General features: G+C 43.7%; 1 protein-coding gene across 2 annotated transcripts; it reads right to left on the bottom strand.

Moving 5' to 3' along the window:
• Nucleotides 1–1,395: 1,395 nt before the first annotated feature.
• Nucleotides 1,396–21,924, bottom strand: CDC42EP1 (CDC42 effector protein 1). 2 transcript variants are annotated; one of them, XM_054988981.1, is made up of 4 exons: nt 21,736–21,924; nt 14,467–14,531; nt 11,725–12,753; nt 1,396–6,298 (listed from the first exon to the last, which is right to left on the bottom strand). In XM_054988981.1, the coding sequence occupies exons 3-4, from the start codon at nt 12,140–12,142 to the stop codon at nt 5,442–5,444; spliced, it is 1,275 nt and encodes a 424-aa protein (XP_054844956.1). In that variant the 5' UTR covers nt 12,143–12,753; nt 14,467–14,531; nt 21,736–21,924; the 3' UTR covers nt 1,396–5,441. The 2 variants fall into 2 exon arrangements, with proteins under 2 accessions (XP_054844956.1, XP_054844955.1); XM_054988980.1 differs by lacking the exon at nt 14,467–14,531.
• Nucleotides 21,925–27,230: the final 5,306 nt, after the last annotated feature.

Genomic DNA, 27,230 nt, shown 5'->3' with positions numbered 1-27,230 from the left:
TTGGTAGCTTGCCTGCTACAGCAGCAAACTTGTTTTGGTACCAGGCACAGCAGTTTGCAGAAAAAAACAGCCAGGTGTTAAAAGTGCTTTGAAGCACATCAAGGGATAGAGTCATCTTTGGCCTCTGTTTATCTCTGGGGAAATTCCAGCCGGATTAGCCATTAACTGGACCTTGGCATATCTTATCTTACTTAAGCTGAGTGGGTGGTGGTGGAATTGCTACAGAACGAAACCTCTGGTTTTGGTCTTAATAAAATATTATTGCATCTCTTTTGTTTTTGGATTTTTCTGTGAACTAGCACATCTACCTGTATGACCTTGGACTGCTTGAGTCCTTCATGCAATCCTCTGCCACCAACAGCATCTAGCAGGCATCCAATGAAGCTTCAGAAAGCGCTGCTCTTTAGGACAGAGTGCTAGGACTATTATTAGAGTATGGCTTGCACCGGTATGCACTGCCTCGTTTCATATAATTTCATTCAGTTGCGGCCTTCCTTGTTTGAAGGTGAATCTTTGCCTGTGTTACCACTTCATACATACTTCTTCCTCTGCAGATTGTGGATATCAACAATACTGAATATACCACTGAATTCTTGCACAAATACTGATTTGATATATTGGAAGGTTCAGTTTGAACAGGAGTATGAAACATCTGGGCTTTTAGATGTTGAAAAGGTATTGCTCCCTTATGGGATTTGGTGATGCCTGAAACAAACTGAAACTGCAATAGGTAAGATTTGAGCCTAGTAGAACCTTAAGGACCTACAAGATTTCCGGGGTTTACCTTTCAAGAGTCAAAGCTCCCTTTATCAGATACTAGTGGGGCAGTGGGAACCAGTGTGGTGTACTGGTTAGAATGATGCACTAGGACTGGAAGACCAAAGTTCAAATCCCCACTGCGTCATGAAGCTCATTGGGCGACACTGGGTCTCTCATCCTATCCTGCCACATAGGAGTTGCTATGAAGGTGAAATGGTGGAGTATCAGTTACACAACCCTGAACTCCTCAAAGGAAGGGTGGGCTAAAACCATGTCAGACAGATAGATAGCAAGAACTACATTATGTTAACCAGACTGGCTAGAGAAGTAGAGGACAGAATTATCTTACCTGCATTGCTACAGGAATTAAAAATCTCCCTTTATTCTTGCTTTTATGATGTGCACTACTAACTTCTGGTGCAAGTATTAGTCAGAACACAGCCCAGAATCTGGTCGTCTCATATAGTGATTAATCACTCCTTCAACCCGAGCCCAGTCTGGGCAGGAAGGAAACTGCATTGCTAGGCAACTGCAAGAGGAACGCCTCACTCAGCCATCTTTGCAGAGATGGGAAGTTAAGATCCAGGGCTATAAATCCTAGTCTCCTACAGCAGAATTGAAAGACCAAAATCCCCAGAAAAGAACCATCACAGCATCAATCCATATATGTTTACATAAAAAATTGTAATATTGAGAACAGTAATAAGTGCAAGGAATACAAAGGTGGGGGGGAGGGCAGGATCTTTGGTTTGAAGCTTATCTGACAATCCTGAAAGAGCTGGATTTGCAAATCCTGAATTTGCAAATGAGGGCTACAGAAAAGCTCCCTACCTCTTTTCCCCTACAATGTGAAGGATCTGGACTTGCTCTCCCCATCTCAACCATTGTTCAGAAATTCCCCGTGATCCTTTTATCACACTTCCAAAATCCAGCCAAAGACATCATAGAAGCCAGCTATGTGGTGTATCCCCCCCCCCCCAAAAAAACTATTTAAAGGCACCTGCAATAGTTTATGTTGCCTAGGCAGTGGGATGAGGTCAACATGTGACCCCATGAAGCAGGGAACTGCAGTCAGCTACGGCTTCCTCCACAGTGCTCATTATATCCCTTGTGTTACTTCCTGCTTTCCTCTCCCCTGCTACCACCCACCTCATCAATCTCGTTGGGCACAGTGAACACAGGAATGGGCTGCCCTCCAGCCACTGCCAGTTTGTGAACAATCAGAGTGCTGTGATAGACAGTGGAGTGACCTCACTTCCCAGCCATTTCTGCCTTGCCACAAAGCCCTGTGTGTGTGTGTTGGGAGAACTGCCTCATTCCAGAGAGACCATGTTGCCCGAAGGCATCCAACCTGGCAACACACATATAGCACTGTGATCTAAAAAACCCCGAGTCAGAAGAGATGCCACTAAGGAGACGGGAAACCAGACAAGGATTCCTGAGCCTATAGAAAAAAGTGTGCATACTTGAACACAGCTGAGAGGAAACAGTTCAAGCTATTTCATCTTGCTGGACTGAAGCGGAGAAAAGAGCTCATGGAGGGGTACAGAAACTGCCCCTCGACTCCGTCCCCCTTCCCAGATATTAGGATTCTAAACCTCCCCACACACATTTTGAACATGTGGGTGCTTTGTGCCTGAACAAGACCAGCCTGCAGTGAAGAGCCTTTATAGAATCATTTTTCAGTAACTGCATCAGGACAAATTCATATTCCTTTTTTTTAAAAAAAATCCATTTGTATGTATCAAATGCATTCCCTGCTACATTCTGGTTTCTACTAGCAGCCATATTAAATGCTGTGGCACAATCTTTCCTCACGGTTGGGATGTCCCCAACAGTGTGCTATCTGGCATCCACTTCATCCATTTTGTTTCTCATCTGAATAGTTTCTTGAGAATTTGATGATCTGACCATGTAAAAATGCAGACGGCTGTGGGGTGTTGAAAAAAGCAGAGCTGTGTGTATCTCCTAAAATATGCAGTGGGGGGTGGGGGGAGAGATATGGACTCAGAGTCTGCTTCTCAGTTTGTTGCTGTGCTAGGGGAACATCTCTTTCTCGCACATACCCACATACACAATCAGCCATTTCTGGCTGAGCATATCTGGAAAAAAGGACACAACTTGATTTTCACTGATCTCTGCCACAAGGTGATCCTTTGAAAGTACCCCCATGTTGAAATTGCCACATCAATAATTTACTGCCCTGAGGAAAAGGCTTACGCTAGACATCTATTTCTAGACAAGTTTTGTCTCCATGAAACTTCCACTCAGGACTGTATCACCCCATTGCGCATTTTTTGAATTTCCATAGAGGTCACATTAATTTCATTTAGCATAGGGTAGGTACATTAAGGCATGTAACTATGACTCCGTAATAGCTAATGCTCTGGTTACTGGGGGTAGCCACTACATTGATCACTGCCTCCTTGTGGCCCTGCCAGGCAATGCTCGTTCAGGTGAGAGCTGGCAAGTGGCCAAGTGTGCTCAGGCTGCCCCTCCCAACGTGATTAACCATAAAAGGCTATGGGGCTACCAAGCCCTAGTGAATGGGTGCACTCCCCAATTTTGGGGCAGCTGTGAGATAGTTTATTATGTCCCAAAGCTGAATGCCACAAGATGCCAGAAACGCACGTGTTAGTACAAAGTGGCAGCCTAGGGCTTACCCTGCTAGGGCAGTTGCAACTGGTTGGCTGGAGCTTGGCATGGAGAACTCCCCAAACTGACTTGGTAGATGCTACGGCATCATGGATTGACGTATCATGCTGTGGTAAGGAGCCCTTTATGATGGACTGGACTAGAAGGGACAGCTGATCCCAGTTGAATTACGCTCCTGGGCACAGCATGGAAGATTGTCTCCCAGGAATCCTGATAGCCCTCCAGCATGGGGAAGTAGTGGTGGGAGCACTACTAGAACCAGCTGGAGGGAGAGTCTGCGGAGTGCGAGCCAGCTGGGAGGTGGTCACAGCGGCATTTATCAAGTGAGAGACGATATGTTTTCCATATGGTGAGACAGATGGTGTGTCTACACAAGACCTGGGAGGAGTGTTTGAGGGAGAAGGTGACCTTCCCGGGGAGGGTTGAAGGTCAAGTAAGGATAACTGGACTATTAGCAAGACCTGCAATGAGGAGGAGGCAAATGTATGTTTCTGGACTGACGCATTGCGTGTTACCACCAGTTGGGCAATTTTTCCAGTCAGCACCCATACTCACATTGTTTTTAATCCATTTTTAAACTCCCCTTACCCTGGTACCCAGCCTAATTTAATTTCCTTGGGTGGGGTAACTCATTGTACATAGTTGAGCACAATAGAAAGCCAGTTTGGTGTAGTGGTTAACAGCATGGGAGAACCAGGTTTGATTCCCCACTCCTCCACTTGAAGCCAGCTGGGTGACCTTGGGTCAGTCACAGCTCTCTCAGAGCTCTCTCAGCCCCACCCACCTCACAGGGTGTTTGTTGTGAGGATAATAATGGCATACGTTGTCAACTGCTCTGAGTGGGCGTTAAGTTGTCCTGAAGGGCGGTATATAAATTGAATGTTATTATTAGTATTATATGACTTGGGGTTGAATCTAACCCATCCGTGCCTGAGAAAGACTGTTTCCTCATTTCCCCACAGAACAAACAGCCTGTGGCTGTGCTAGCGGCAAAATGGGTAAATAAGATATTGTGCTGCATGGGCCTTACGTTACCTACTCCTACTGTAAGAGATCCAGGGTACGGTTTAAATGAGACCTCCTTCTGTGCCTGCTGTTTGGTGAACTGGATTCCTATACCCTCTCCCAGCTGACGGAGAGGATTTCTGAACTGAATTCCCCTGCATTCCCTTTGAAGCAGAAATAAATGTAATGTCATAGATAGGCTTCCCCTGGAATGGAATGAGTGTTATGACTTGCAGAAGACCTGAATTACATTTCTTCACTGGAATGCAAAATGAATTGTCCTAGTCTAACCTGGATTTTGAGAAATGAATGGAATACCCAAGAGCTGTTTTTAGGTCCAAACTAGTTCCGATGTTCCCAAGAAGCAAAAGAGGGGGAACTTCTCGAATGCTCTGATGTCCATCTATCTGACTGGAAAAACAGCCTTGGTGATCCTTTTCCTCTGGCAATGGGCATCTCCAGGCAGCTGTGTAGGTAATGTTACATGTAGCTATACTCACATCCTTGTGGTTTTTCCTAATCTTCCTAGATTTCAGATTTACTCCCCCCACCCCCAATTCTTCCCTTCCTATAACTGTGCAACACAGATGCAGAGGGTTCTGTTGGCTGCTGTTTTGATCAAGAATGATATCTTTCTATCAATGTGTGTGTGGGGGGGGGGGGTGGCATGGCACAAGCTGCAGTGGCAGAGTCAGCCAGCCAATGGGGATGAAGGAGGATGCGAACTCATTACTGTCTTTAAATGATGACTGCATGCCAGAGAGGAGGATGCAGGAAAACAGCAGCAAGGACCTGACTTCTGCTTTTCTCGCAACCCTTTCTTAAAATCCCCAAGTTGAGGCAGTGCGCAACAGGAGAGAAAAGCAAGCTGCCTCCTTCACCTGTGAGCCCCCCATGAGAAAATCTCCAAATACACGTAAGCCTGTGAGTTCATTCTTAATCTGCCGGCTGTCATTGTTTCTTTTAACTTTTATGTCTCTTGGGAGCTCAGTGTAAAGTCACAACAGAGCACATATGGCTACTCAGACCTTAACTTCATCTTCCTCATCCTCATCGACATATTCAAAGGAATCACTGTGTCCCTTTCTAGCAAATGCTGCACAGTCTCCTGAAAAATCTTCTTCTTCCTCTTCCTCCTCCTCTTCTGTTCTTTGGTGCCATCCAGCCTTGTGTGGCTGTTGCACTGCCAAGCCCACCTTTGAGTGCCATATGTTGGCATCTGGGCTGGCCCATGAGGCTTGCCTTCCTGAGTCTTCCTGCTGCTGCAGACTGTGGTAGGTGCTTCCTGGGCCATAATGGCAAGCTAGAACCCTGGTGGCACGATCAATTTCTATTGCTTGCATGTTGCAGTCATTCTGGTGCTCCTGCCAATGGATCTCTTTTGGCAACACTCCCTCATTAGCTGCTGCTCCTGGCTCAGAGCTCTTTCCTCTAGAACAGGGTGACCCTTCCTGGGACAACTCTATGGAATGAGAATCTCCATTGGTACATACAGAGTGTCCTAGTGGCAAGTTAGCTTCAGAGCGACTCCAAAAGCCCGATGACACTTTGCTTTCTTCGCAATTATTATGTAGTGACCCTGATCTCCAGGGCAAAGAGTCCTCTGCCCAGGTGTTCTTTAGGTGAGGCGGAGAGTCACTGCCCACTGGAGGTTTGCTTTCCTCTTCCTTGCCGTCTTCCTCTCTCCTGTCTTTGTCACTGAGGTCTCCAGAGAAGCTGATGACATGGAGGAGTTCACTCATGAGGGAGGGGCCAAGATCCAGACGGAAAGACAGCAAGGAGTCTGAACGAGTCAGAGCTGATTCGTTAGCATGGGAGCTGTCCTGGGTCTTCTCTGAGCGAGGAACACGGGGAATGGTGCAGAATCCAGATTCTAATCCTGAAAACACAGGGAAACTGACAGTGAGATCAAAGTTTATGCAACAGCAGTAGAACCAAGTGCAAGCGCAGGACAGTGATCTTGCTATGGGCATATATTAAGCATAAAATTTATGTATTTATTTAGATTGTTTATAATTTGCCTTTCTCAATGAGATTTGACAGATTGCATAGAGTAAAACCAATGCAATCAATAGGCTGGGACATCCAATAAGCAATAAGGGTTAGGACTGCAGAAATTAAAACCAAGTTAAAATCTGGAACAAGTTGAAACAATGCATGGCATATTAAACTATGCAAAAATTACAAAACAGGATAATATATACAGCAACAGATATTATACGCTATACACAGAAACATAGTCCATGGTCTCTTTTTCTTCATTAAAGGATTCTTCCTGAACCATTATGGTATAATAAAGCCCTATTGCCTTTGTAAAAATGCCCTCCTAAATAATTCAGTTTGCTACCTTATACCAAATCAGACCATTGGTCCATCTAGTTTAGTGCTGTCTACTATGACAGACAGCAGCTCTCCAGGGTCTTGGGCAGAAAAGGGTCTAGGTCTTTCCTTGAGATGGGATCCTTTAGCTAGAGATAGAAATATGAAGGTGAGTGTGTGGGGGGGGATTTTTTTCTCCAAGGACAGCCCACCCCACCCCACCCCCGTTTTCCAATGGGAAAATTGGAAATTTTGGTGAACGCTGGAAAAAATCTTCAGTAAAACATTTTCTCTTTAGGAATGCTTTTAAAGACAAGGTTCCACTCATAGTATTAAATAATGATTTGTGCAAATACTGCAAATATATATAACATTTTCTAGGATATGGTTATTATTAAAATGTGACTGATTTTATTCACAATTAATACACTATCATGTGTTTGATGACACATTATGAAAGAATTCACTATTTTCAGTGTTATAAAATTTAGCTTAATATTGAGACATGCTGGTAGACGTGCTTCCTGTGATAGTACAAGGCTGTTTCTGTCCACACTTCGTTCTTTTTAATACATTTATTTTTTTCCTGCCTCTCAGATGACAAGTATTAATATGCATGTGCTAAGGTCCCATAGGATACCATCGTTTGCAGCTCTCTCTCTCTTAGGTATTGGATATATTACTTGCAGAAGATTAAGGAATTTATAATTTTAATTGTCACTAATATGCCCAAATAGTAGTATTTTACATGTTAACATAAATTATGCATTTTCTGTAGTTAAAGCAGTGAAATAAGATTAGGTATGATAAGAAAGTATTGCATGTTTCCTCTACCACCACCACACCTGGTTGTGAAATTTCTAGAAATCTGACACATTTAGCGAGACACGCCAGGAACCGAACCAAGGGCCTTCTGCACGCAAACCAAGTGCTCTACCGCTGAACTAGTCTCTTCTCCATTTGAAAAAGATGCAGATGAATTAGTGATTAATGTCCTGCTATCCTAGGGCTGAGCAAAACTATTTTGTGTGGCCTGCCCATTCTTGTTAGAATTCTGAGAATTAAAGCTTTCATTTTTTGAAGCATTACTGTCCCTCATGCCTGGAGGGTTATTAACACATGGGACAGCAAAATGGTTCAAAATTCAAACTGAAGAAGCAAGTCAAATGAAGATCAAAATTATGATGTTTGACAACAGACATGATTTCTAAGTCCAGTTTTTCAAGGGATTAGTCAGAATCTCTTTGCATCAGAGGATGACTGTTTCAGAATAAGGCTACTGCCGAGTAAGTACTCTGCAAAGCTACTGTTCATTCACATTTGCCAAGCTCGTGCATGTTACATTAACCGTATGCAATCAAAACATGCAAATTAGCTGCAGCTTAGTGGCTGATGAGCTATTTGCAAGAAGGATCTCTCTAACCCTCTCTCTAACAACATTAGCATCTGATGCAGCAGAGGGAACATGCAACAGCTATGTACCGTTATGGCATCCCATATTCCTTGACTGTCCCATCTTCTGCTAATAAAGTTTAACGGCAGTATTTCCCAGTCATCTGACAGCTGCATTAGTTTTTAAAATAAAATAAAATTGGAAGTAGACTCTTACACTCAGCATCATGAGCAAAGCACAGAGGAGGCGGATCCTTAGGGTTATATAGTTCCTCCACCTGCTCTTAAAACAATGCAGAGACATCCCTCTTGCAGTTGTGGGATAGCCCAGATAATATTGCCTCCTCATATTCTGCCCGTCTCTTTGTGCCGTTAGTCATTTCTCAGGGATGGGGCCTTGATTTTTGGCAGCTATGCTGCTTTCTGGATTCCCCTCTCAAGTGTAGAGCAGGCTGAATCAAGATTATCTTGGGACATATTTACTCAGATATAGGACAAAGTCAGTATTTATCTGTTGATATAGAGTAGGGAATCAATAGTGCCAGGTACCTCCCTGCCCAGGAAGCCTAAAGTGATGTGTGGTCCAATGTAGTGGTTTAATTTTGCAAAGCACACTTCACCCCCTTTCATACACAACAATGCCCCCAACATAAAACTCAGGAAGCATTAGATTAGGGACGGATATAGACCTTGACTCTCTTACCTAAAAGCCTCTGTGAGCATCCTTCAGTCCTTTACAAACCCTATTGTACTAAGGGCAGAACAAATCTCTCAATGCACCAGGCATGTGTAACCTGAGCAATGACTAGACAAACTGAAGAGAATGGGGAAATCAGTCAAAACGACCATAGTCCCCTGCCCTACCTTTTCCTCATGCTGCAATCAGCCTAGCCAAAAAAACCCCCAATGATTATGAGGAATAAAAGAGAAGCACTGAAAGGGAGGAAAAGTGTATACGGCTTGATTCACTATGGTCAACAGAGGGCAGCATTGTCTTGAGGAAAGCCAGGGCACTAGCAGGGCTAGACAAGCCAAGCAGCTGGGAAATAACTGCTTTGCAGCAACAGGAGCTCATAACAGAGGCTGCTTTTCACCTCCTACCTAGTCCCACCTGCAGTGTGAACCCTTCACACTAGATATGCATATTTACTGCAGTTACAGAAAGTACCTTTTGTGCTGAAGCTGTTAAAATATGTCCCAAAATTTTAAACTCGCACTGGACCTGTGCTTGATATTTTTGCTGTGCCTGGTAATGGAGAATATTGGGTTTGCCACCTGAAGGGCCAAGCAATACATTTAATCAATGCTCAGGGCTAGCCTAGAGCACTGGAGGAGCTCTACTCTGTTGTGGTCTGTGCTCTCTTCTCAATCCTTCTGTTGTTCTCCCACCCCAAACCCATAAGCACCTTCTCCCACTGTCTGCTCTGACACACACGTTGCAAATTCTTTCCCAATACACGTAACTGTTTCTCAGCAGCTGCCTTTCTGGCATTTAACACTGGAAACTAATCCCCCTCCCCCAGACCAAGACAAATAAGACAGGCAGCCTCCAAACAAGTAAATATCACTTTACACATGCAAGCATATTTAATAAACTAAGAGATGTAAAGCTTGATTCTATGTATTTACTTGCAAGTGTGTTCAGTAAATGTGCATCAGACTGAAGACTTATTTCTCTGTCCTATTACCCTGCCCCTCTTACCAACACTGGACCCATGCAGAGGATAATGCCAGTAACATTTTTCAATTTTCAATCTTCACAAATGTCTTCATTCACATCACCAGCCAAATACATTTTAAAAACCCAAAAGCATTAGGATGCTTTGTAGTTAAAGCTGAATAATAATAATAGATTAAGATTTTTTTTCTCTGTTCTGCTCTCCTTACAAATTGTAATCTCACTTAGCTTGCACAGGATCCTTTGCCAAGCCGAACTTGTTCTTCATTATCATGGAAAGAAACCGAGACCTTTCAAGGAGCTCTCATTTGATGTATCTGCCCATCTCCTGCAAAGCTATGCTTTCTTTCTTGTTGAGTAGCATTGTTTAAGAAACCCCAGTGAAGCCTTACAAACTTGGTAGTACGTTAGATTAAAGGGGAATAGCACAAAGTAGTAGGTAAGAATCAAAAGTGTTGGGGCAGTAAAGAAGCCATAGCAGTGGAAACTGTGTATCAGACTCTTATGCACTGCACTGACCTTGAGTTTGCCATCAGGTGTTTGTGGCCACTATTACAGCGCGATCTTAAGCAGAGTTATGACACTGACTACAGTGGACAGAAAGGTTTAGAACTGCTTTGTTTAGAACTGCACTGCTTAGGATTCCTGCACACATCCATGGTATTTGCTATGCCTTCTTCTAGCCTGCTGTATATGTATATATGTATTAGAACATTTATTCTGCTGCTACTTTTGATTTTTTTTAACCAAACATCCCACTTCAATCCACTGTAGGGAATTCAATAGATCAGAAAAAGAATCTATGTACTTATTCCTGGCCTCTTGTTATAATTCCAGAATGCCAAAATGCATTCTGGGATTGAATGAGAGGACAAAAATATCACTACTTGTACTTTTCCACAATAAGACCATTAGATTCAAAATACATTCTAACAGCCGTTACAAAGATGGAGATGAAATGAACGAAACATTCGTAAATGCTTTGGTGATACTCGGCTGAGATTAAAGAAAAAGGACACTTGAAAGCACTTTGGGAGCCTTGAAGAGTTATATCGCAGCCAGAAAGCCACAACTTACACAGACTCTGTCTTACTGTCCCTGGAAGACCTTGAGCCCTAACCACAGACATGTTTGCCTAAAATGATCCTGGAATAACTCTGACAGGCTGTCATTATCATTGTTGTTTATAGGCCATGGCAATGACACCGGAGCCAGAATGCCCTATCTGAAAGTACTGTTTTGCCAGGGCAGCAAGCTGAAGGATTACGTCATGAGTAAAAGATCACGGAAGATCCATTCGTGGAGTCAAAGAAAGTGCAGCAGAGACCAGCCTTATTATGAAACAGGGCTTTGAGGATTATATCAAGTTCAGTATGCTTCCCGCAAACGTATTTGGTACCACTGGTCATCCAAAAGTGTACAGAAATCTCAAGACATTTCAAAAAAGATGCATTAGGTGTCAATCCTAAGGAGCCTTCCCTGGGACCAAGACCTACGGAATCACATGGGCTTACTTCTGAATAGACCCACTTAGGATTGCTCCTTTCGTGCATATATGCACGTGTAAAACAGAGTTAACTGGAGTTATCATCTCTATGTTCATCTAGGAACATGAGACACAATAAAGGGGCCTGAGGCACAATTGCCATTCAGCCTTGGACACGGCTACTTAGTCCCCCTTCTCACTGAAGCTAAGCCTCGGCATGAGAAACATTTTCCTTCTTCTGTATTTCTCTACCTTTACCTTTCTTGTTATATTCTTTATTTCAGACTTTAGAGTGTAAGCTTTTGGGGGCAAGGACCTGTCTTCTTCTACTCTGTACAGCACCATGCACATTGATAGCACTATATAATCCTAACATTTAAAAGAAAGACAACCTAATCAACCCTGATGACCTACCTCAAGGGCTACCTACCATAATCAGAGAAGCTGTTGGGTGTGCTCTTGAAGGCAAAGTTTACACCACGGCCATCATTCCCATAGCTACCCTCATTGAGTTGTGGTAGTGATATAGCATTCTTGATTATAGGTGAGATGGCAGGAGGTATTGGTGAGGCCTCATCTTTGCTTCTGCTTGCCCGGTTCCTTAATGGACTCCTCCTCACGTGCCTCAGTGTCCGGGCAAAGAAGTTACTGTGTTTGGCTACCTCACCACCATGGTTTCTGAGGAAGGAAGTGTCCCCAAAGGCATCTCCGCCACGTCCCACATGCATGGTATGGCGGAAGTCCCCCAATGGTGGACTGATCATGTCTGGTGTCAAATCTCCTTTCAAGCGCCGCTTGCTATGGGAGCCGGACACCCAACTCATTACTGGCAGCTTCCCAAGACTCATCTCTCAGCCTCTCTGAAGTCCTCTTTCAAAAATTGTGTTGTGTCCCTCCAAGTAGATGGGCTCCACTCTGGTAGTAGCAGTGATGAGGGGTACAGTCTCAGTGATCAGTCAGACTCCGGGATCCCCTCCATCCTTTCTCCCTTCTGCCTCTTTTCTTCTGGGCTATTCGAAGAACCAAGACCAACCTGTTGTGGAACTTCTGGGTTTCCAAAAGGGAGTTCGAATCTAACTTCCACCCCTTTCCTTTATCTTGCTATGCTCTGGCCTTTCACAACTTTCATGAAGCTACCAAGCTGATTTGTTGCTTGTAGGCTGCATCCTTCAGAAATTCAGAATGTGGATGACAATCCTGGACTTCCTTCTCAGACTAGGAGTGAAATGGTGACCAAGGAGTCTGTTGTTGGTCCGGCGACTGTTCTTGTCTGGCTGGAAGTGAGCAAAGCTGCAGGATTAATGTTAATCTGCTGACTGTTCTTCCGCTCTCTCTCTCTTTTTCTCATCCCACATCGCACTAGTGTGGGAGCTGGCCAACAGATGGAATAGCAGGCCGCAATAGCCAGAATGGGAATCTCAGGTCAAATGCCTTGATCCTGGATTCTTGCCATAAAGCACTGTGGAAAACACAGAAACAAAAGGTGAGGCCCCAAACAGATTTTCTGAAGGTAACACCAGAAGCGAGACAGCATTCGTGTACTTGCCAAATCCACAATGAAGACACAATGGACTTTTTGTGCTGTGCTAATGCAGAGGTACAAGTTCCACGAAGCAGGGTCCCTTCCCTAGTTCCCCCACCAGGTGGCAAAGGCGAGTATAATGTTTTCTGCTTTTTCATGCTAAAGTGTAGTAATGGTTGCTGTTTACGCAACACTATTGGCTAAGCAGCATCAGGGAAGGGACAGTGCCTGCTAGGTAAACATGTTTCCTCATCACCTATGTGCCACAACTCAGGACGGTCAGCTGAAATAGGATTGTATATCAAGAAAGTTTGTCCTATTTCTTTGTACCTGTGTGGTTGCACACACTACAGGAAAGACAAACCAGTGGCCAGCTTCAGAGTGTTCCCCACATTAGCCCCAGATCCCAAGCACTCCTTTTAAAGCACCGCAGCTGTTTTCTCTGAGCCACATGTAAGTCAAGACATACTCAAATGTGAACCAGCAGCTAAAGCATGGAGGAGAGAACTCTGCCATCCTGCCTCTGTGGGGAAAGGATGAGAGTTTATTCAGGAGTCTGCTTTTCCTTATGTGGCAGCAATTCAGTGGCTGGAACTAATGCAGCCCATTCTTGTTCAATTTTAAAATGAATGTTACCTGGGTCTTACGTTACTTGTGGTAAGGATCATCTACTATAGTCTGTGGAATGGCAAGGCTCTAGAACTGTAGCCTGCGTATACAGTTCCCAAATACTTCAGTGCATTTGCACCAGGTTTGTTTTTTTCATGGTCAATCATGCAGGAATGGGTGTAGTTGATTTCCCACAAACATAAATGTCCTCAATCTACACAGCACACAGGGATAATAAAACAATCAGCTGTGGCTGCATCTTGCGCTGTGCAAACTGGGCAGTGTTGCTTTGGAGGGTGTGTGTCTCCCATTCAGACAATGCACCTTTTTTGAAAGTGGAGTAACTTCCTTCATATTTCTGGTTTGGCACTAAACTATCATGCCGGGGGGTAGAGATGTGCATCTGGGGCTCCGGTAAGTTAACTTCTTGGCTGAAATCAAGGATTCCCATAGCTAATGGGACACAATAGCTTGCTGAACGAAAGTATCAGTCACATTTTTATCCCATCCTTCCTCCCAAGGAACTCAGAAAAGTATACATGGTTCTCCCCTCCCCTCACATTTTATCTTCATAACAACCCTGTGAGGTAGGTTAACATTAAGAGAAACTGGGTCAAGGTCGTGTAGGAATGGATTTCAAGATCTGTTGGTACAAGGTTTGGGATCTTTCCCACAGTCTTCCTCCCACAATTTCTTCCAACCTTGGGAATTTTGATTCCTGGGGTCACAAAATCTGTGTGGATTAATTTCTATGCTGGTGGGGGAAGGAGCAACACTGTGGGGCAGGATCTCTCTGTCTCATACATGACAAGCTTTTTATATGGACTATGCCAACCATGTACAAATAGTCATGCCTGATGGTCCTACATGTTATCTATTTTTGCTCAATTTTAAACATTTTATAAGGTCAGATTTGAAATGCTGCTACATGGCAAATTCATACATAATTCCATTTTAGTTCTGAGCATGCTCTTATAACTATTTATCAGATGAAGACTTCCTCTTACTCCATTACAATATCAAAAGAAGGCTTCCTCTTACTGTTTTTCCGCTCCCAAGATCTCCATCTCCCATTCCTTCCTTGTGTTCTTCATCTCATGGATCACCTTGGAAAGAGCACATGCCAGGGCAGGCTAGAATGTCACAGCTTTGGCCACGAATTGCTGTGTTCCTCTGTGCCAGTGCCACGTCTCCCTCCCTGTCCTGACTTTGTTTGTTCACTCAGGGCCCCTCTTATCTACTAGGGTTAGAAACTGCCAAACAAAAGATTAAAAAGGGGGAAAAACCCTCCAACTGGAATTTACGGTAGTTACCAGCTGGATTGTTTGTTTTCAGGATGGGAGGGTAATACTTGCTCCCTGTTTTAGACACAGAAGACATAAGTTCACAGAAAGGGAGGAGCTTTCTACATAGCAGAGTGTTTGGTAGTGCAGTGGTTAGAGTGTTGGCCACTTATCCACAAAACTTATGGACTGACCTTGGGCCAGTCACTCTCTCTCAGCCTAACCTATTTCACAGGGTTGTGTGTGTGTTATGTGCCATTATGTTGCCTCTGACCTATGGCGACCCTATGAAGGAAAGACCTCCAAAACGTCCTATCATTAACAGACTTGCTCAGATCCTGCAAACTGGAGGACGTGGCTTCTTTTATTGAGTCATGCCATCTTGTTTTAGGTCTTCCTCTTTTCCTACTGCCTTCTCTGTTTCCTAACATTATTGACTTTTCCAGAGAATCTTGTCTTCTCATGATATGACTAATGTACAATAGCCTTAGTTTTATCATTTTAGATTCTAGGGAGAGTTCACGCTTGATTTAATCTAAAGGTAAAGGTAAATCCCCTGTGCAAGCACCAAGTCATTACTGACCCATGAAGGGATGTCGCATCACAATGTTTTCTTGGCAGACTTTTTGTTACGGGGTGGTTTGCCATTTCCTTCCCCAGTCATCTACACTTTACTCCCAGGAAACTGGGTACTCATTTTACCAACCTCGGAAGGATGAAAGGCTGAGTAAACCTTGAGCCGGCTATCTGAACCCAGCTTCCGCCAGGATCGAACTCAGGTTGTGAGCAGAGCTTGGGCTGCAGTACTGCAGCTTATCACTCTGCACCACAGGGTTCTTTGATTTGATCTAGTACCCACTTATTTGTTTTTTTGGCTGTCCATGATATCCGAAAAACTCTCCTCCAGCACCACATTTCAGTTATTGTGACAATAAAATAAAGTAAGAACCATGTTCCCCTTAGCCCCCCAGAGATAAGGTGAGATCGATGTGAGGTGTTAGATGTTTATTTACTTTATTTGTACTTCATGTCTCCCCAACGGGAACCCAAGTTGGCTTACATAATTCTCCTCTCCTCCTATGAAGTACGGTAAGCTAAGAATGTGTGACTGGCCCAAGGTCAACAGAGTAGGGATTTGAACTTGGTTCTCCCAGATCCTAATACAACACAAGATGTATAGGAAGCCATTCTAGATGGCTTCTTGTAATGGCTGTTCATTGCTATTGGGGTGGGTGGGTGGTAAGAAGCTTGGCTAGTTTTTAAAAAAATGCTATAGTCTCTGTGAAACAATTCGGAATAATATTTTTAAAGATCATTCTAAAATGTCACAGTATTTGCCGATGAATGACCTGTGTCACAGGCCCAAGCCAGTTCTGATGTTCTTTCTGCCTTTTTTACAATGTAGGATAAGAACACAAAACTCCTGAGGTAAGAATTAAGGTATTTAAAGTACACCGTGCAAATAAGCAATTTTAAAGTATGATGTAAACACTACTTACAATTCAATCCAGTACAAGATAAACAATGCAATAAGTCTTACATAAAGTGCAAGTGCAAGATACATATACAATTCTTACAAAGTGCAACCATACAATGAACAGTTCCTTCCACAATATTGCAATTCCAAAATATGTATCGGTCAAATGTTGTATCTGGGAACCCATTGTGGATGTTGATTGTGGAGAAAGGAATACACTGGAAGGCCAGACGTGGCAAATTGGCTGAATTTGAACCCTCTTGATAAAGCCCTGCGAAACAGGAGAATTGCTAGCGCCTGTTGAGTGGTTCTCAGCAGCGTTTGGACCCTGCCTACACCAATGTTGGTGGCCCTCCTCTACAGTGTTGCCTCACCAATTCTTATTGAGAAGAACAGAGGATTAAAACCCATCCTGCAGAGGCTCTGAGGACTGTGCCACACCCCAGTAGGGTAGTGGAAGGACACTCTCTTCTCTTAAATGTACCTCATATATATTTTGGAATTGCAATATTGTGGAAGGAATTGTTCATTGTATGGTTGCACTTTGTAAGAATTGTATATGCATCTTGCATTTGCACTTTATGTAAGACTTATTGCATTGTTTATCTTGTACTGGATTGAATTGTAAGTAGTGTTTACATCATACATTGAAATTGCTTATTTGCACGGTGTACTTTAAATACCTTAATTCAGGTCCAGTGTCTATTATCTGGTCACAACTTTCCTATAACCTCTAACGTTGCTTGTTTTCTTCAGTCTGCAATTTGTATCAGGGAAGCTATCAATTAACTTTTACTGCTTTGGCTGGTCCCAAGATAGCTCTGTGTTTTTTTTTTCTTAATGCCTTTTCCCTCCAATTTTAATGTATCTCCTTTTGTTTCTGACATGCCAATAAAGGTTGTGGTTGTGTGACCTTAATTCTTACTGCAGGAGTTTTGTGTTCTTATCCTCCTGGTTTGGTACTCCATGGCATCCCCCCCTTTTTTACAATGTATGCAAGAAAGCAGGGTGATAAAAATGCCAAAGACCTGAACCTCAGATGCAAGTGAATTACCTTGAATTTGCAAAATTCTTCTATCTGGTCATTACCTGAATTAGTCTTCCAACCGATCATTTCCCCATGACAAACACTCAAGTTCCCCGCATCCCAGTTTTCTCCCCTCTTTCCCAGATATGGCTTTGAAGATGTCAGTAGTGGAAAGTAATGACTGAACCAGTCCTATGTAGAAAAGCAGCATATCGGGTTTGGAAGATTCAGAGTTCCTCCCAAGAACAGGGACTGCGAGGAACGTGAGGTGCAGTGTTTATTTAACCTCTAAAATTTTTACCCCACCATTTCCCCCCAAAGAAATCAAAAACATAATAAAAATACAATCATAAGAATATCACAACAGAAGCAATAGTACAGTTGCCATCTTTTTTCTGACAAGAGTCCTATGTTTTTTACAGCTGCATATAAGACAGAAATCCAGCAGGTGTAGTCCACTCTCTCCTGCATATATAATGACTGAACACCACCCAGCATGCAGCTATGATAAAGGCACGGCATCCTTGTAAGAAAAATAGTGGCAATCTAAAATATATGCAATATAAATTAGGGTTGCCCCATTATTCTAGTAGTGTTCCTGGGTCTTTAACAACTTCATGACAAGCAGAAATTCAAAAGCCAAATCTTTTTCCAAAACTATAGTATATGCTGTGAAGACTGAACTCTCTGTTTGAGTCTTCTGAAAGTACAACAGCCATGCCAGAAACCTGAATGCAAATTCATCAGCCTCCCCTTAGACCACATTTTCACATACCACAGATGTTCTCCACTGCCTATGGCAGTGATCTTCAACCTTTCCAGACCCAGAGAACACACTGAGCTGCAAGCACATGACATTAAAGTCACAAAACAGGAAGATGATAAGCCAGAGTTACGGCATCACTGGTGTCAAGGCCTGGACTGTGAGTAGCAGATCAAGAGAGCTGGAGACAGGAAACACAAACTGAGCACCAGAAGGTATACCATACAGAGAAACAAGAAAAGGTCAGAGCCATGGAGGAATTATCTCCACTACTGAGTGACTTCATCGTGACATCTTGCTGTTCCTCTCAGCATGCAAGCGGAGAGACGCAGGAGCTTGGGGGCTTTCAGTACGGTACATCCACTAACTACAGGTCCTGCCAAAAGGGAGCAAACAAACCTGCAGCTCCAGACAGGTTCACAACCCAGCAGATGAGGCTCTGCAATCCATCACAGAGTCATAGCTCATGTGTTGTGGACCACGGGTTGAAAGACTTTAGCACCCCAAAACAGCAAAAGATCAGGAGAGATGCTTTTTGAATTCTACTTGCTCTGCAGAGAAGTAGAATTGTCACATTTTAAAAAAATAGACATTCTGGTTCAAGTAGAAACTCAGGGTGACTAGCTGCTAAAAAAACAATCGGGCTCTTGTAACCTCCTGCAATAGTATGGCAGAGCAGAGAAAAGCTACATCTACAAAATTCTCTCTTCGCAATAAACGATTAAAGCCCTTAATTCTTTTGCATCTGTTTTTGGTTAATGTAGAGTTTCCGACTTAACCTTTTCTTTATGACATTTTCAAGGGTAGCCAACTGGCAAATGCGTAACATGCTTACAATACTTTAGTATATATCTTTGACTTTTAAGACTTTGGTTTACCAATATGGCAGCTAAAGCAGGAAACTTGGAAGGGGTGTGTGTGTGTGGGGGGGGGGGTGTTCCTAGTATTCTAATCTACACAGGTTTATGTAGTTCCTCTAAACTTGTAAAGGCTGAGAGAAAGCACAAACACTGACCTCCCTCTCCCTTTCCTTTTTTGTCTTGTGTTTTTTAGATCATGTGCTTATGAGGCAAGGGCCTATTCATAAACAGTACCTACGGATGCCAACTTTTAAACTGCTGTCCCTTTAATATCAGCTTTATCTGCAGCAATCATCAGTTCATGTTATTTAGCTCTGTTGCATTGAAAACTTTACCCATTTCTGCATATTAAACCTGTTAAAAGAATAAGACTTTCCACCCCTGCACATGTAAAACCACTTTCAAGTCACAATGGACCTATGGCAACCCCACAGTTTTCAAGGCAAGAGATGAACAGAGGTGGTTTGCCATTGCCTGTTTCTGCACAGCAATCCTGGTTTTCCTTGGTGGTCTCCCATCCAAATACTAACCAGGGTGAACCCTGCTTAGTTTCTGAGATCTGATGAGAGTGGACTAACCTTGGCCATCCAGGTCAGGGGCCTATAACATTCAAAAGCCATAAAGGGTACACTTCTTCCCATTTCACTTTTCTAACCTAGTTTCCCTTCACCAATGTTCCCTGTCTCATTGATGCCCAATGGGCTCACAAGCTTCACCATGGAGATAACGGGAAGGAGGAAGGAAAGGGGAAGAGAACAGAAAAGATTCTAGAGGACATCCTGCCCAAATGATGAACTGTTCCTTGCAATAGCCTGTGTAAAGGCCTTTTTTCTCCACTCAGTCTCTGACAGTTACCCTTAGCTCAAAGTAGGAATTGTAATGCCTTTAGAACTTGCTGCCCCTTTGCCAAGAGCAGGCACTGCCCTTCCCTTGCAGCTGGAAGACTTCAGGCTTATGCCAAAGCCACATTGTACCATGAGCTTCAGAGAGCTCCTTATCTTCCATCTTTGGCTTTGATCCTTCTTCCTTCTGCCAGCCTAGCCCAGCCAAGTCTCTAGCCAACTGTACTGCCCAGGAACTCAAAAATCCTTCCTACTCATTCAAATGTATAAGTCAAGCGCGGTTATTCCTTTGTTTAAAGAAAGCTTGTGACTGTCTGATCTGGGCAAAAGACGTACAATAGCTTTTGTTCTGTTCCTCCATCTGCCCGTCAGTCTATTCATCTGCAATCCTAAGCACGTCTGCTCAGTGGTGCTTGTTCCTAAATGGTGTTTGTAGGATTGCAGCCTGGCACTTCTCTAGTATTTCTTGAGCATCCAGCCTCCTTTCATTCCAATCCTGCCTGTTACAGGATTCCTAAAGAGAGGTTAGACTTGAGACCAGAAAATGGTCACATCTTTCCCCTTCAGCTTCCTATATCCTTTAAACAGGGTTGTACACAAATGGAGGACTTCTAAAACAAAAGACACTGTACCCTTATTTTAGAAGTCCTCCATTTACTTATGTACTTATTTCCTTATGTTATTTTTAATCCACCTTTCTTACTGAGACTCAAGGTGGATTACATTTAAACTGCCTTGCTGTAGACTAGAGCTACACAGATCATAATTGGTACCTCTTTTAGTGTCACCAGAGCACCACATCAGCCTTTTTAAAAATTCATCTGGCAAGTTCAGAATGATTTCAGCTGATTATCATCAATAGAAAAATGTATTCTCTTTGATGGAAGAGCTCAAACAAGAAATGGAAAGAAAAGATTCAGTTGGCTGTTTGAGTAAAGCTGCCAGGACTTAAGGCCCCAATTTAGCTTCCTAAGGGCAGGTACACCAAGGAAAAGAGAATTTTAAAAAGTCTGAGAACAGAACTACAACTATTGAGTTACAGATAACGAAAGAGATGTTTCATGTGAAGATTTGGAATTTCCAATGCAAGGTGTTTTAAGCACAGATCATCAATAAAAACCTTGTCAGTTGGAACCTCTGGAAACAGACAGTGTGGTGTGGTGGCTAGAGTGCTAGACTAGGTGAGGGAGGGAGCTGGGTTCAAATCACTCTGTCTCAACCTAATTAGAGGGTTGTTTAAAAGCTAAAATGCATGGAGAGAACTCCGTGTTTGCTTCCCTTAACTCCTTGAAGGAGGAGTGGGATAAAAACGCAACAGGTAAATCTGAAACCGAAGCAAGCAGAGGCCTGGAAGATTCACTTATTGACATTTCTTGTCCAGGCTGGAAAAATGGGCTCCACTAGATTTCCTCAGACTTTTCCTATCTCTACTTTCTGAAGGAAAAAGGCCAACCTCAGGAGCCTTGGAAGAATGAGATATTTATATAGAGCACTAGTGGAATTTTTCACCCCAGATAGGTTCAGTCTGGGTCTCTAACATCAAAGACACTTTTTTCTTCTTCAATGTCTGAAGAAGAAAAGGAAGAAATGGGTGCCACTAAGACTGGAAATCACAAGGTCCCTTTCCTACTCTCCTCCACCCCATCTTTTTTTCTGTTTCATGCTGTGGGACGGTTCCTTCTTTGCCCCCTCTTTCTTTCTTCACCCCACTCTTCTCTCTCTAGTCTTTCTTTCCTCCTTTGCTCCCCCCACATTCCCCCTTCTCCATCTTCTATTTCGTCTCATTTCACACACGATGTAGTTGATAGTATAATACGTCCTCAAAACGGCCCGCTTTTCTTCAGCCGTTCTTCTCGCTCCTTTTCCAGTCAGCCACCCCCAACCGTTTCCCTCGCCTATCCCCTTCTCTCTCCAATAATTTACCTCCTCCCCCCGGTTTCCTTCATGACCCTCCCGGGGGCTTTTCTCCCGCGCTCTTCTTTTTCTTGCCGTCCCCATCCATTCCCCACATGACGACCCTAAACTTTTGTGACACGCATACACAAACTAAGCTTTTACCTTTTCCTTGCAAAAACCGACGTGCTAGGATTTCTAAAGAAGCTTGAGTTTTTGAGAGAAGAGCTGCAGCAAGGGGCGACGGAGCCAGGAACTTTCGTTATCCCGACCGGGGCAGGGCATGCCAGAGACGCTGCAGCGCCCCAAATCTGTTCCTTCTCCGAGGCGTTCCTTCTCCGCGGGCATGGCACTGGAGCTAGTGAACGAGGCAGGAGGCTGCGAGGAGGAGATGTGTGGAAGGCGTAGGTGGAGTTTCAGCCTCGGCTGGCCAATCCTCAGGCGCCTGGGAGTGAAGTCCGGAGAAAACGGAATTGATTTCAAAAAGTCTGGCCGAGGGAAATTCAGGGACTCGTGATCCCCAGTTCTCTCCCCCGCCCTCACGTCCCGCACTCTTTCCAACTAAGAATTCTGTCTCACAATGAATCTGGAACTGTTTTCAATATTTTCCTTCCTGAGGCACTGACATATTCGGCGGTTGCCTAATTCGTTTCCCCCGCCACGTTCAGATTGCTTAAACTGAAATGGTTTGGGCTGAGATCCATTTTCGTCCCAAGTGCGTCGAAACTGCGAGGTTTGGGAGCGAAGTTCCAAGCCAGGCAACATTTTAACCGAGGGGTGATTCGGTGAACATGGATTCCGCCCCCCCCCCCCCGGCTTCCCATGAAAATACCCAAGACTGGATCCGGAGAAGAAAATACCTCAGGATTACATCCCCATTCCAGAACTTCGACTTGTTGAATTTCTGTCCATTGTGTAGCTATCAAAGACACAGAGTTAGTGAGGAAAAAACGTAGCACAAGGTTTTCTCATTTTTATGACAGTCCTGTGAGCAAAGTTATACTGACTTTGATGGCCCAAGAAGAGATTCAAAACATGGTTGCAGGCAAACAAGCTAACCATCATATCACACTGCCTAGGGTCACCAACTCCAAGTTAGGACATTTATGTTGATTTGAAGGAGTGCGGGGGCGGGGGAGCTCTGTGGGCTATATTGCCATAGAGTCCCCCCTCCAAAGCAGCCATTTTCTCCAGAGGAATTGATCTCTCTCATCTGGAGATCAGATGTCATTCCTGAGGATCTCCAGGCCCCACCTGAAGGATGGCTTGGCTGCCCTAACACTGCCCTTTGCTAGGCAGAAGACTGGTTCTTTTCTATTGTTGGGATCCTGTACTGGCATTTTAGTGTATGGTAGTGTTGCCATTCTCCAGGTGGTGGCTGGATATCTCCCAGAATTACAACTGATCTCCAAGCCAAAGAGATCAGTTCCCCTGGAGAAAATGGCTGCTATGGAGGGTGGACTCTATGGTATTAGAGATCACTGAGATCTCTCCCCTCCCCAAACCCTGCCCTCTCCAGGCTCCACCTCCAGAATCTCCAGAGATTTCCCAACCTGGAGCTGCAATCCCCAGTCTTCCTTACCCTGGTTTTAAAATACTAATTTTGTCACAACTCTCACTTTAGACATGTGCAACCTTTACCATGGTACGGGGTAGCTGTTCCATGAGCCAGCAGTTTGTTAAGACTTGAGATAACATGCCAGTGCAAACATGCATTGAGGAGTGGCTCCTAGTTGAGATCTCAGCAAGAAGGAAATATGGAGGACTCCCCTACATAGCCATGAATACAGTTGGGATACAGAGAATGTGTAATCTTGAGTCCAGAACTTGTGGCCTCTTTTGTAGGCTTTGTCTCCTACTCTGCCTGGAATTCAAGAACCTCTGCTTCCTTCTCCCATCATCCCATAATGAAAAAAGCATTGCTGTACACCAAGGAAACTCATTTGGAATATATCTACCTAGATGGGCAACTGGACCAGTGTGTGACATAGCTTTCCTTAGTCAGTGTGTGGTTCTATTCCTCCGTCGGGCTTTCCTTCTTCCCAGGAGGTGCGAGGAGGAAAGTATTCCTTTATGGCTCTGCCTTCTGTAGCAAGTATGTTGAGTTTGACTCTGCTTCCTGTTGCAGCCATTTTGAGGTGGTGCTCAGCACTTCTTGTAAAAATTCCAAAGGTGCCTGCAGGCTTAAAAAAGTCCAGGACTCGCTTTTCTAGTGGCAGCTTCCAAAGGCTGCCCACTGCAGATACCCCTCCTCCCCCTTGCAAAGAGAAGGAGCCTGTTTGAAGGCAAGTGGGGCAGGGGAGGTATGCCTTTGTACCACATCTTTACAATACCATCTTTAAAGGGGAGTGAGCTATAGCAAGAAAATGGGTTGTTGATTGATGTGCATAGTGTATTCAGAATGAATACTTGTGTTAACTGTTTAAATTCTGGTTTTATACTCTTTTAATGATATATTTATGGGTTGGTTTTAATGGCGTTTAAGATGATATTTTAATTTGTACATTTTAAATTTGTTAGCCGTATTGGTGGCCCTGCAAGGGCAGAAAGGCAGGGTAAAATTTTTGTTAATAAATTATAAATACATGTGGAGATTCACTGACCTTGGGATGGGATTGTAGAAGGAAAGAGAAGGGAGTAGGAACAGGTGGTGAAGAACAAGGAGTCCTCCTGAACAGGAGCAGGCACCAATGCAGGGCAGGAACCTTCAGAAATTTCCTGATCAATTCCCAAGCTCTTTCCCACAACTAAGAGGCCTTCAGATTTCATCTTAATTTGGATGTAGTTCTTGCAACACAGTGAACTTTGAAGATGGTACAATGAGATTCTGAGTAATAAATCATTAGTGCTGATTTTTCTCCTCTTCCTTCTTTCTTTCCATTAGGAGGTCGCCAGGGCTCTGTTTGGCTTTCCCCTTTCTTCTCTTTGCATCAGCCCTCTGGGCAAACTTATCAATACCTAATCTGATCAAATTTGCCTTTTCTTCCTATGGATATGCAGGTAAGAAAAAAAAGCTTGAATTGTTGAATTTCTATCTGCCGCATGGATAGAGCCTTGACTAAAATAAACCCATCATAGCTCCGTCTTCTCTAAAGTTTGTCTAAATAGTTCAGGATCTTGTACTGGAATTAAATGCGACCATTAACCATTTCTCTGTGCATTCTTCTTGCTTAAAAAGGTAAAGGTAGTCCCCTGTGCAAGCACCAAGTCATTAATGACCCATGGGGGGATGTTGCATCACTATGTTTTCTTGGCAGACTTTTTGTTATGGGGTGGTTTGCCATTGCCTTCCCCAGTCATCTACACTTTACACCCAGGAAACTGGGTACTCATTTTACCGACCTTGGAAGGATGGAAGGCTGAGTCAAACTTGAGCTGGCCACCAGAACCTGGCTTCCACCAGGATCGAACTCAGGTCATGAGCAGAGCTTGGGCTGCAGTACTGCAGTTTACCACTCTGCACCACAGGGCTTCTTGCTTATCTAAGCCCAATTGAACTGGCTGGATATGACTGCAGGTGCACATCTATATCTATGGCCACCAAATGTTATTCATGACTAATTGTCTACAGCCATATTATATAGTTATTTAAATAGAAACACCAATATGCAGGGCACTTTATAAATCACAAGAAGACAGATCCCTGCCCCAGGCAGCTTACAATCTAAAGATTTCCATAAGGGAGACCACCAAGTAAGAGAAGGAAGAGGAAGGCAGAAATTACTTGCCGTTAGACTGACACAGCTGACTTGTTCAAGGCCATTTGGTGGGAGGTATAGTTGAGAAGGGATTAAAACCTGGGCCTCCTATATTCTGATGGTTCAAGAATCTAATCCAACAAACATCCTAGCTGTTATACTGTGCTATCACTCCAGTTTATTTTGTGAGCCCCCTTCATAGGAGGGGCTGTGGCTCAGTGGTACAGCATCTGCTTGGTATGCAGAAAATACCAAGTTTAATCCTTATATCTCCAGTTTAAAAGGATCTTCAAGGACATGGTGTGAAAAACCTTTGTCTGAGATCCTGAAGAACTGCTGCCAGCCAGAGTAGACAATACTGACCTTGAGTATAAGGCAGTGTTCATGTATGTATGTTCAGCCCCTATTTTAAGTGCTATTTTTCAATCATACCAGGTATACCGCTGGAAGTTTTCTATTCATGCTCCATGGAAAATCATTTTGATTTTATTCTTGCTTAGTGTGGTATCTCTTTAGTGTTGGAGGTTAAGGTTGCCTGGGAAATAGGGTTCACAGTTACAAACCATGTGTATTTGAGTGTGTGTGTGAAGTCAGACTTGTTAGACCAATTTATTATTAACATGCAGGAGCACTACATTCTTTTAGCCCTTATTGATGAGGTGGGGCTTTGTGCCAAACCCACAGCTCTTGGTGCACCAGGGCGTGATGTCTGAGCAACTACTGGCTACAGCAGCTGTTCATTCCCTTGAGTAAGAGGAGAGCGGAGCCAAGCCACTCATTAATCCCATAGTCTTTCTACTAAAGGAGTGCAATGTGTAATTCATTCTCTGTCAAGGAACATCATTTCAGTCTGTGTTTTGCCTGAGCTAACAACACTTTACTGAAGTTAACTTTTGCTGGATGAGTTTTTCAGCCTTCAGTGGGGGATCATAGGAACCCCCCCTGCCCCCGCCCCCATGGTGTGGGGTGGGAGAACTGATTCCCGAGGAGCTGTAATCATCCCTGTTCGGGAATGCAGAACAAATCTCTTCCAGATTAGGGTCTGGTGTGGGAGGGGTCATAACACTCAGCATAGAGAGGGGCTGCAAGCAGTTTCCCCTCCTTCCTTCTTCCCTATTACTCTCGGCATCTCTGTATTCCAGGGCAGCAAAAAAACATACTTAGTTTCCCAGAAAATGGCACTCTCCTTTCTGGTTCCACAGCCAGACCACCCAGGCTTGAGATTCCATCCTTATCTTCTTAACTAAGAAGGGTTAGTTTAGGTCAAAACTTCAATAGAGGACCACCAAGGGTCTGGCCAAATTTTTGCCAATATTGGTAATGAGGAAGCAGAAAAGGAGCAAGGTTACTCTTCCCAGCCGGGGCACAGATGTTCATTCAAATGTATGCTGTGGAATATTACATTTTCCTTGAAAAAAGCAAAATATCCAGTTAAAGGGACAGGAGAATCAGCAATGGTAAAAAAACAAATCACATTTCACTGTGGCTATGGCAGCATTGTGTCGTTACGGATAGGCCAATGAGACTACTACCTAACAGTTGTGATAGCTAAATGGAACCTCCATATTCATAGACAGCATACCTCTGAATGCAAGCTGTTAGGGACAAACAAGGGAGGGATGTTGCGTTCATGCTCTGCTTATGGCCTTCCCAGATGTATAAGCATGTTAATTGGAAACAAGGTGCTTTGCTAGGTTAACAATTCCTCCTGTGTTATCAAGACTAGTGTAACCACAAGTTGCACATACCTTTGTAATGCCATATTTGACTACTGTTGTCTACAATCTTGATATGAGGCTGCCTTTGAAGAGTGCACAGAATTTGGAAGCTGTCGGGAAGGCAACGGCAAAGCCCTTAACAGGAGCAGGCTGCATAGAGCATCATCAAAATATTTAATTCTCAGCATGTTCAAAGATGTAAATACATAAATACAGAGCTTGAAGCCATGAACAGACAAGTCAA

Source organism: Eublepharis macularius, chromosome 9 (assembly GCF_028583425.1).
Source record: "Eublepharis macularius isolate TG4126 chromosome 9, MPM_Emac_v1.0, whole genome shotgun sequence".
Lineage (NCBI taxonomy): Eukaryota > Metazoa > Chordata > Lepidosauria > Squamata > Eublepharidae > Eublepharis > Eublepharis macularius.
This window is presented reverse-complemented; position numbering and strand designations above follow the sequence as displayed.